This window comes from Prionailurus viverrinus, chromosome B4 (assembly GCF_022837055.1).
Source record: "Prionailurus viverrinus isolate Anna chromosome B4, UM_Priviv_1.0, whole genome shotgun sequence".
NCBI lineage: Eukaryota > Metazoa > Chordata > Mammalia > Carnivora > Felidae > Prionailurus > Prionailurus viverrinus.
In genome coordinates, this window is record NC_062567.1 from 76606018 (window position 1) to 76616507 (window position 10490).

At 49.8% G+C, this 10490-nt stretch overlaps 2 protein-coding genes across 5 annotated transcripts in view; one reads left to right on the top strand and one right to left on the bottom strand.

Moving 5' to 3' along the window:
• Positions 1-1600, bottom strand: part of CSAD (cysteine sulfinic acid decarboxylase) — a 32100-nt gene extending 30500 nt beyond the window's left edge. The window contains exons 1-2 of one of the 2 annotated variants that reach the window (XM_047865389.1): positions 1594-1600; positions 1028-1182 (exon numbers count right to left, since the gene is read on the bottom strand). The gene's annotated coding sequence lies outside the window, so the exon portion shown is untranslated. Of the gene's footprint in view, positions 1-655; positions 774-1027; positions 1183-1593 lie in introns of those variants that run through there. The other variant, XM_047865388.1, reaches the window with a different exon arrangement.
• ZNF740 (zinc finger protein 740) lies at positions 623-10486 on the top strand. Of its 3 annotated transcripts, XM_047865391.1 has the most exons (7): positions 623-760; positions 1654-1966; positions 4589-4738; positions 5087-5176; positions 5625-5748; positions 6055-6173; positions 7143-10486. In XM_047865391.1, the coding sequence occupies exons 2-7, from the start codon at positions 1958-1960 to the stop codon at positions 7230-7232; spliced, it is 582 nt and encodes a 193-aa protein (XP_047721347.1). In that variant the 5' UTR covers positions 623-760; positions 1654-1957; the 3' UTR covers positions 7233-10486. The 3 variants fall into 3 exon arrangements, with proteins under 3 accessions (XP_047721347.1, XP_047721348.1, XP_047721349.1); XM_047865392.1 differs by lacking the exons at positions 623-760; positions 1654-1966 and adding an exon at positions 1973-2166; XM_047865393.1 differs by lacking the exons at positions 623-760; positions 1654-1966 and adding an exon at positions 2427-2524.
• Positions 10487-10490: the final 4 nt, after the last annotated feature.

Genomic DNA, 10490 nt, shown 5'->3' on the forward strand with positions numbered 1-10490 from the left:
AACAAGACTGGCCTCGGGGTGCGCGGTGTGTGTACACGGCAGACCCGTGCAAAGTTAACTCTTCTCCCAGCTGACTGGGCGCCCCCCAAATCTGCACAGCTGGGCCTGATAGAAAACTCAGATAAGAGGACCTCGGAGCTGGGCCTGATAGAAAACTCAGATAAAGAGGATCTCGGCCGAGTTACGTGAAAAGGCTGGGTACAAACTATTCAGGCTCTATTTGGGGCTCCAGGCTGAGAAGCGACACGGAAAACGTCCGCGAAGAAGGGAGACTGATGGCGCTTTTTCAAGGAGCCCTACTTAACCAGCCCACCTAGCAGAACCCATCAAACAGCTCCCGGAGAACGTCACTTCACGGTCTTCGTTCCTGCCCTCAGCCAAGATGGCCGCCGAGGCGCGCCCGTACCATGGCGCACGCGCCGTACAGCCGGTCTTCCCTCTTCCCGTCCTTCCGCGCGCCGGCACCGCCCACTCACCAGCTGCACGCCCCCCCCCCCCCCCCTCCCAGCGTCCTCAGCCTCACCCCCTTTCTGGCTGCTCCCGCCGGTCCAGGCTCCGAGCCCGGAAGTGGATATTGCGGCTCGGCTAAGAGGACGAGGGGGAGGGGGAAGTACTTCCGGGGAAACGGGCCCCGGGTTGGTGTTTGTAAACTTGCCTCGGTCCCGGCAGGGCAGCGACGGCCACGGGGTTGGCACGGTGCGCTGGGACCTGGAGGAGGCGCCGCGCGGCGGGGGAGACTGCGAGAGGCCGCGCCTGGCAGGTAGAAGCACGCCTCAGGGAGCGCAGCGTCGTCCGGGCCGGCGGCAGCGCCTCAGCAGCTCGCAGGCCGTGGGGCGCCGCGCGGGAAGGGGGAGGGGAAGGGAGGAGGGGCGCGTGGCGAAGGGAGGGGGGCCGGAGAGGGGAAGGGGCCGCGCGCGCGCGCGTACCGCACCCCCCCCCCCCCCCCCACCCCAGCCCGCCAGTCCGGCCGCGTCGCCGGCCCGGCGGAGGGGGCTTGCTTGGCGGGGACGCGGGCGCGAGCACGCACCTCGCGCGCTCCTCGGCGCTCTCCTCCGGCTTCTTGCGGTGGGGCGCTGCGGCTGGGTGGCTGGCTGGCAGGCTGGAGGAGGAGGAGGGAGGGAACGCGCAGCGCCGGCGTCCGTCCGCCTGCCTGCCTTCCACCTCCGCAGCGAGTTTCCGTACCTTCGGGCGGAATCGGAGAACGCGCACGTGTGGGCCGGCCCGGCGCGCACTGCCAGTCCGGTTGCTGCCTGCAGCTCAAGCGTCCAGCGATAGCCCTCGAGCTGTCCTCTACCCCAGTTCTGGTCTCCTTAATAGAGTGCGAGGTTCGCGGGCCGGCCCACTGGGCACAAAAGCCCCGAGGGGCCTCCGCCCCCTTCTATTCCTAAGATGGCAAATCCAAGCAGTTGGCCCGTTGCGGCTCCTCTATGAGAGGCCCCAATTACTTTTACTCCTGTTGGCAGCTCCTCTTTGCCCAGGAGACCAGTTTCTACTCCTGACCTAGAAAGAAAACTCTGCTTGACTAATGTCCTCTTTCTGAGGTTCACGGAGAGCGCCCAGCAAAAAAAAAAAAAAAAAAAAAGTTCAACCTACCACAGGTCGTATGGCCTGAGAATGTTGCACCTAACAGCCCCATTTCCTTTCTGGTTTCAGGTTTCTGAAACAGATCGTGAACTTCAACGAGAGGATTCAGTTGGAAAATCAAGACTGGCAAGCTTTTTCTTCAGACCATAGGCAGGATCCAGGCAGAGTCCAGGGATTCTTGGAACATCCATCTTCCCCTTGGAGGACACTAAGCTCTGTCTGAAGACAAAGGCAATTCAATATGGCAGCAGGACTGAAGGGACATGAAGGAGTTGTTACAGTGATTTGGTGACAGTTCTTCAAACAACAGTGTCTTAGGAAAGGTGGATTGAGAAACTCCTGAACTTTTGGGTTGCATAAGTGAGAAATCAGCATGGCTCAGGTAAAAAGCTATAGAATCCTCCTCCTTCAAGATCACTGGGAAGCGTGTTTGCAGTTTCACTCTTGAATGCTGTCCTAGTCAACATATTGACCAACCCAGTGAGCCAAGCTCTGTATTAAGCACCAGGGGGAGATCTAGAGGAAGGAAAGGAGACAGGCCACAGCCCCTGCCTTCAGGGAGCTTCCAGTCAAATGAAGGAGGTAGGCTATTCTGCATCACAGGCACTGATGGGACATTGCAAAACAACTACTCAGCTTACACTTGGTACATTAAGTGCTGAGGGGCATGAGGGAGTGAACAGTCTGGTGAATGCTTCATTTGTTTTTTTTTTCAACAGGAATTAATTGAACTCCTGTTACATGCAAGGCATTGTGCTGGGGATACAAAGATGAATAAGATTGTCCCTGTCCCCAGCAAGCTTCCAGGCTAGTCGGGGTGGGGCGGGGGGCGGGAAATGAAGAAACAGTCTATTATTTATCTTTATATTCACAATACCTTGCATGGTGGTTGGCTAGCAATCAATGAATCTGTTGATTGAAGGAACGTGCAATAATAGAGGTATGTACACTGCAGAGGAGAGAAGGGTACCTCTGCCTGGATGGAAAAAAGTGGATGGAGCTTGAAGGATACAGAGGATTTTCCTAGGTAGACAAGCAGAACAGGGCAGTCAGATAAGGAGAACTGAATGGGCAGAAGCCTAGAGGCATGGGAGAATGCGATGAGGTTAGGAGTACTACAGGGTTTGCTGGTTAAGGAAGAAAAGATTCAAATGGGTGAGGGGGATAGGATAGGTAATGCTAGAGGGAAAAGTTAGGGTGAGGGAGTTGTTTCCTAGAGAAGTAAGAGTATAATCCCAGGGCTTTTTATGCCTTGCTAAGGAATTAGACTTTATTCTGTAAGGAATGGGAACTCTCTGAAGAATGTTAAGTAGCAGAGTGATGTCAGGTCAGTGTATTTAGAAAGTAATTGTCACTGTGAGGGTACAGGATGGATTGGAGAGACAGGATGATGTAATAGGTTGTTGTAAGTCTGGATAGCAAAGCCATGTGCAGGCACCCCCAGAGCTGCTCCCAGCTTTCTTCCAGGGACCCTCCCCTACCAGTCTCACCAGGATGGCAGCCTGATTACAGTATAATTGGCTTCCTTCCAGCTGCATGCATAACTTCCTCCTTTCCATGCAGATTAGGAGCCCTTCAGTTTCTTCTTTCTTTGTTTGCAACCCACTTCACAGCATCATGTTCACTCTTGTTCTGAGAACACTGCCTTTCACTAATCACTAACTGGGCCCTGCTAGACATTTATACCTTAGTTTCATTCCCATCAACCATGTGAGAGTAGACACTCTCATAAACATTTTGCATTTAAGGAAACTGAGGCCCAAAGAGGTAGAGTAATTTGCCCAAGATTGTACAGTGTAAATGGCAGAGCTAAGCTTTTCACCTGTAGACTTTTCTATCCAAAGCCCTTGAAGGAGAAAGAAGGGATCCTAGGATATACTAAAAGGAATTTCTTTCTTTCTTTCTTTTTTTAATGTTTATTTATTTTGGAGAGAGAGAAAGAGCACAAGCTGGGGAGGGGCAGAGAGAGAGAAGGAGACACAGAATCCAAAACAGGCTCCAGGCTCTGAACTATCAGCACAGAGCCTGATATGAGGCTCGAACTTGGGACTGGTGAGATCATGACCCGAGCTGAAGTCGGATGCTCAACCAACTGAACCACCCAGGTGCCCCTAAAAGGAATTTCTAAGAGGAATTTTTGTAATATGTCACTTGTGGAAGTTTGCTGACCAACTATTTTTTTGAAGTGTTTCTTCCCCCTCACCACCCCCCCCAAAAAAGGTATTTCTTCAGTAAAAAGAGTAAATTCTGTAGTGCTGGCTAGACTAAGTCAGTTGGAAGAAGGTAGCCATAAAAAGGAAATTTTCTTAATCATCCTTTGTTTAAGTATTGTCTAAAGTGTATATAGAACAGAGGATGTGAAAATATATGGATATGCACACAGATAAATGACTGTGGGAGTCACGAGAAAGTGATAATTCAATCCTAAAATCCTTCCAAGTGATTTAATTTTTATATCTCTTACAATTGATGGCACATAGGGAGTTTAAAATCCAAAGGGAGAAATGACCTAATTTTACTGATAAACATGTTTGTAGAACCTGATAGAATATATATGTGGCACCAGTGAGGTCTGCCAATCGTAAGTGGGCTCTGAAGCTGCTGTTGAGAGAGGAAGGAGGCAAGGTCTGCTAGAAATCTCCCCTTTCAGTGAGTCAGCAGGGCAGACACTCATGCCCATTCACAAGGCCTAGAAAACCTAGTAACACGCAGACACACCACACGCTATACCTAGCACTCCATTAATGCCAAAAGTGTTGATAATACTTGGTTATTCACTTGATGTATACCTCAATGCTGATGAATGACAAAATAAGCAACTTGTTCCTGGTGAGGTGAGTTAGGGAGGACTCTTGAAGGAAGCAGAGTTTCGCAGTAAGAGGGACACTCCCTAGAGAAGCACTTTGTTTGTGGCTGGGTGGAAAAAGTAGTTCTATAGAAGATGGCAGCGTGTTTTTGCCCTGCCCTGCCAGGTGACCTGACACCTCATCTCCTTTCAACTTAGGCAAGTCTCCTGGCTTGTGAAGGCCTAGCAGGTGTGAGTTTGGTTCCCACTGCAGCCAGCAAGAAGATGATGCTGAGCCAGATTGCCAGCAAGCAGGCCGAGAATGGAGAACGGGCAGGTAGCCCTGATGTGCTGAGGTGCTCGAGTCAGGTACAGCATTTGAGTCCGTTGTGGCACCTGGGGATTGGATGGCCCAAGCTCTCTGCCAGGAGATGTCGAGTTTTGATTCCTCGGTGCTTCTGTTTAGGGAACTGGGGAAAAAAGGATCCAGCTGGGGAATGAATGAATATGCGTATTTTAGAGAGCTAAGGAAGGTCTTTTCTATACCTACAACCCTTAACACCATAGTACTTGCAGAGGAAATGGATGGGTACGTTCTCTAAACCTTTGGGGCAGGTGGTTATTCTCGTTTATAACTTGTCTGAAAGCAGACAAGTTTGTTTTCCTGTCTTGTGTTCTAAGATAGACTGTGAGTTTAGATTTGATTTGTTTTCAAAGGGCCACCGAAAAGACAGCGATAAGTCCCGTAGTCGCAAAGATGATGACAGCTTGGCTGAGGCCTCTCATTCAAAGAAGACTGTTAAAAAGGCAGGTAATGGGGTAATCCCCAAATTGGTACTGTTTTGTAATGGGGTAATCCTCTTCTTCTTCCCTCTGTGGTTCAACCTGAAACTTTCCCTAGATGTTTTGGTCACTTAATAGCCAGTGAGTGTGTCACTCAGATTTCATCCATAGGTCACTTTGGTATTTGATGTCTGCCCTCTCTGGAACATCCTTCGTGAGGGAAGGAGGATCAGGGAAGCATGGGATCCTGTGCCAAAGAGGCAGGTAGACATTCAGAGTGTTGAGTTTGATGGGGGCAGACAGCTTACCCACACCCACCTTCTTCCTCAGAGGGTCTCTTAGTAAGCAGTGTGGGAGATGACAACATCAGAAAGATTACTTTGTCTGGCAACTGGAAATTGACTCAGATTAGAATGGAGGCAAAAAGGAGGCAGAGGGATAGCCTTATGACATGCCTGATTGTTGCCCCCAGGTGGTGGTAGTGGAACAAAATGGTTCTTTTCAAGTAAAGATTCCCAAAAATTTTATTTGTGAACACTGCTTTGGAGCCTTTAGGAGCAGTTACCACCTCAAGAGGCACATCCTAATTCATACTGGTAAGTCTTTTGCTCGTATTTTCAGAGGAGAATAGTCTATGGTTTGTATTGTGTGTGTGTGTATAGCTCTTGTTGGGTTTGTTTTAAAGGCTGGGTATTAGAAATAGAGGAGGAAGGTGAGTGAGTGAGCTAGAGAAATCACATGGCTCTGTTACAATCTAGTGTCACTGAGAACAGCAGCTTTGAGGACCTTTCCCATTAGGTGTCTGCACATTGCTGAAATTTAAAATTTCAGGAAAAATACCTGAAATGAAATCCCTGCCATGTGTACCTCCTTATATTAATTTCTCTCTCCACCTGGGCCAGGTGAGAAGCCATTTGAGTGTGATATATGTGATATGCGCTTCATCCAGAAATACCACCTGGAGCGTCACAAGCGTGTGCACAGTGGCGAAAAGCCCTACCAGTGTGAACGGTGTCATCAGGTAAGCTCACATGTCATCCATCCACCCCACACGTGGATTTTGCCTTCACCAAGAACCAGGGCCAGTTCCCATCCCCTGCCCAACAAGGGACCATCTAGTATTCCTGGCCATGATAGAATTAGTACCTCAGTGGGAGGTGTATCTCTCTGGGCTTACTGCTGATTGTAGGGAGGGGCCATAAGAATAATTGTAATAACAATAGCAGCATTTCTTGAGGACTTATTTTGTGCCAGGCACTGTGAGAGCATATTTGACATAGATTATTTTATTTAATCTTCATGTTAACTCCATAAACTAGCTGTGTTCCTGTCATGTCACATGTGGGGAAATTGAGATTTAAAGAGGTTAAGTTTCCTAAGGATATAGCAGATCAAGGGTAGAGCCAAGATTCAGTCCAACTTTGGAGCTGGTGCTCCTGGAAGGAGAAATACAATCTCTGCCCTCGGGGTCATATGTGATCTGATGAGAATGTAAGAGCTTGGACCAAAACAAGACAAGAACAAAACATGAGAAATGATAACAGCTAACATTTCCTGGTTGCTTTGCTCCACCCTCTTAAACTGAATCTCAAAATACTAGAATAAAAACTCCATGAGGCAGAGAATTTGCCCCTCTGGTTCTCCACTCTATCCTCAGCCCCAAGAACTGTACCTGCCTTGAGACAGACATTCAATAAATATTGGATGAATAAAGCAGCCATTCTGTGAGTAGGTACTTTTAGTCCCATTGCAGATGAATGTACCAATTAAGTACTGTTAGATACCATGTCCAAGGTTGCACAGCTACTAATTGGTAGAGCCAGGATTCGGACTTCAGAGCTTGTGTTCTTAACCACTGTGTGCTCCTGCCTTCTGTGTACATGCTGAGGGCATATGGAATGGGACCTGTGCCTCCCGTGTGGGGAAGACAACTAGCCAACAGGTAGCTGAGTTTCTCCTCTCAAGCACTTAATCCTTCCTTTCTTCTCAGTGTTTTTCTCGGACAGATCGATTACTCAGACACAAACGGATGTGCCAAGGGTGCCAGTCCAAGACTTCCGACGGGCAGTTTTCTCTATAGGCGCAAGGGGCCCTGGGTGGTGGGAGTGATCAGAAGAATTTACCGAAGAGCGTACCCCCTCTGGTCTGATGGTCCCACCACCACCCCGTCTGTACCTGTCCCCCTCCTGGAGGAGTGGACCCAGGAGACCAGAAGAGTGCATCAGGGGACAGCAGCCTCAGAGCCTCAGCTCTGTAAATAATCTGAGACTATGAGTATCTCGGGGAAGTTCCTACAGCATTCCTGGGTAGGGAAGCTAGTCCCTGGACCCTTGGCTGAGGTTATAGGTGGGGACTCAAGGTACAGGACCAAGACTGGTGTGGCTCCCACAACCTTGGACTCCAGCTGGCAGCTGAAATGGAAAGGATTGGGGAGAGGGATTTGTTTGTTTGTTCTATTCTTGTTTTTGTTTATTCAAAAGCAATTTTAGCAGGTACACTGTGGATAAAGGTAATATGGAAGCATAGAGCCCTGGTCAAAGCAGGGACTATGGCTGGTCCAGCCCTCCCCAAAACTGAGTTTTTAGTTGCAGTTGATCCTCAGTGTTCCGCAGCCCTGCATCTCACCTCCTGTTTGAAGGAGAGTAGGATCAGGGATGGCAGCTGAGCTTACTTTGGCCTCCTTATACACTGTAGGGACAGAAGGAAGAATGGTGGGAGGAGCAGACGAGGGCTGGGTCCAACTGGAGTGGACAGGTACCTCTGATTTCCTTCGGGAAAGAGCAAGAATTGTGCCCAGGGCTGATGTAATGGCCCAGGCCACACTGGTACCTAATGGGGTCAGCTCAAGTGCCTTTTGGAGGAAACTTGGGTGAGAGTGGCCCATGAAGCCCTTTCGTGCCCCTTTTGGGCACTCGATCTTGGACATAGTTTGTGGCTACCTCGCTGCCATTGACTCCTGAGCCAGACAAAGGTGTCGAGCAGGTAGTCATGGATATCAAAGTGGGCTCTCTCTCCTTGTGCCCTCTTAGGAACAACCCGAGACTAGTCCCAAGTTGGGCAACAACTGTTCAAGAAACAAAGGAGTTTGGTGTCCCCTAACATGACTGTTGAGCAGTGTGAGCTGCTTTCCCTGCCCAGTCCTATCACTGTATTCAGGTAAAGGAGATAGGGGTGTGGCTTTTGGTCCCAAAGAACAAGATCTTGGCTTCCTTCTTAATGGCCATCCCTACCCAACAAAGAATGCAGGGGAGGGAGGTGCTGCAGAGAAAGGACTGAGGAGGAAACCTTTTGTGGGTTTTATTGTTAACTGTATTCTTTGCTCCTCTCTGCCCCAACACCACCACCTTATCTGCCCCCAAAAAAGTGATCAGGGGTGTATGTGTGTGTGCGCGCGCACGTGTGCATGAGTGTGTTCATTCACATGTGTGCTTGTGTTTGTATGCTTGGAGATGGCATATTATTGAGCCAAACCCTTTTCTGGCCCTCAACTCAGGGGAGGATGAGCATAAAGCAGCCCCCACCACCACCACCATGAAGGGTGCTTGGGGTCCCAGCAAGAGCTGAGGAACTCAGTTTAGGGGACTGAAGGGCTTTGTTTTGGAGGGAGTTTTTTAGATTGATTTAACAGGCTGGTTAGGGTGTTTAACCCAAGCCAGAGCTTGTGAACATGAATTTTCTAAAGTGAAATAAGAAACCCTCTTCCTGCTATGGAAGGTTCAGGGGGTTGATTGACCCCCACTGTGGCCTGCCCTGACCTGTTGGGGGAGTAATCATGGCGTAATCCTGGATGCTTGGTGAACCTGACCAAGGTGTCAGTGGGGATCTGAGGTGGCCACTCCGGGAAGTGTGATTTCATTTCCTCCAAAATGTAGGGAACAGCAGCAGAAAATTCCTAGCTGTTACCTAATCAGGAGGAGATTGGGGCGGGGGGGTGGGTGGAGGGCGGGGGGCGTCCATACCTCTGAAATGTGAGGATTCCAGGGAAAAAGAAAGGTGTGGCACCTTTCAGATTTTCCCTGATGGCACCTGAGATCCTTTGGGAGAGACACTAGGGAATGTGTTTGCCACCTGTGCTCTTCTAGCTTTATGCCGGCACTTCCATTTGATAGGGTCCAGAACCTAGACCTCGGTCCTTGGAGCTGCCCTGTTGTCCCTGCAAGCAGGGTATCTTCCTGTGTGTGAGTGAGCCCCTTTCCTGTTAGAGGGCTCTGCTGGGGCCAGAGTTGATCATTCACATCTGGCAGTGTATTCTCAGAAGGAGGCTACATTCAGAAAACAGTTGTCCCATGAGCACTTTTGAAAATAGGAGGCTTTGTTCACTGTCACTTGCAGCTAATCTGTGTAGAGTTGGGGTGTGGGTGGCTAGAGTCCCAGGAGTGACCTATGCGCCTACGTGTATGGACGTGTGCTTAGGTCAGAATGTGCCCTGGCCCCCCACAGCCTCAGCCTTTTGCCTGGGTGGGTGGGAGAGAGGGAATGTGTGAGCAGATGTGTGAAGAACCATACCAGAAGCACCCCTGCCAAGGATTGGGTGTGGGGGAAACTCAGGAGCAGGTGGTTCATTCAGTTGTCCAGGTGTTGAGGATCTGGGGCCAGTGATGTGTGAGGAGAGAGGAGCAAAGAGGTGAAAAGGAGTGATTCAGCCCCCCCCCCCCCGAGGGTCCAGGAGCCCCACTTACACCCCAGGGAAACCACAGCCTAAGAGCGCTTGCAGAGGCTCCTGGGCCCAACACCCCAGCCCTCCTTAGCTGGTGGGGCCTAGCACTGGACAGATGCCTCAGGTGTGTGTGGAGTGAAGGGAAAGGGAGATAGGGCAGGCTCTCAGAGACCAGGACATGGAATTTGGGGACCTGGGAAAGAGAGTAGCACCCGTTCCAGGTGGGCCATTGTACCAGGCCCTACTAGCCCTGCCCTGTACCCATCTCTTCTCCATCCACTCCCCTACAGCCTTTCATCACTTAGCTACTGATTGTGCCCCATGGCTTGACATTGGAGGGTTAAATGAGACATGGGGTCCCGCCACAACTTCTAACCCTCTCCCCAGATGCTCTTTGCCTCTGCTGCAGTCCTGGGGCTTTTATCTTAACAATCCCTCCTACTCTTCCTCTTTCCCTCCCACCTTCCCTCCCTACCCCCCCCCCCCGCCCTTTTTTTTTTTTTTAATATACTTATTTTGCTATTGGGGGAGGGGAATATCAAATGAACAAGATCACTTTTAAATGGTAGTTTTTATAAGATGTTATAAACTTGTATCTTTTTACCATTAAAGTGCAGTGTATGTTCCTTCGTGATATATTTAGGATATTTAAATAAAAAGAAAATGGGGCTTTTCTACATA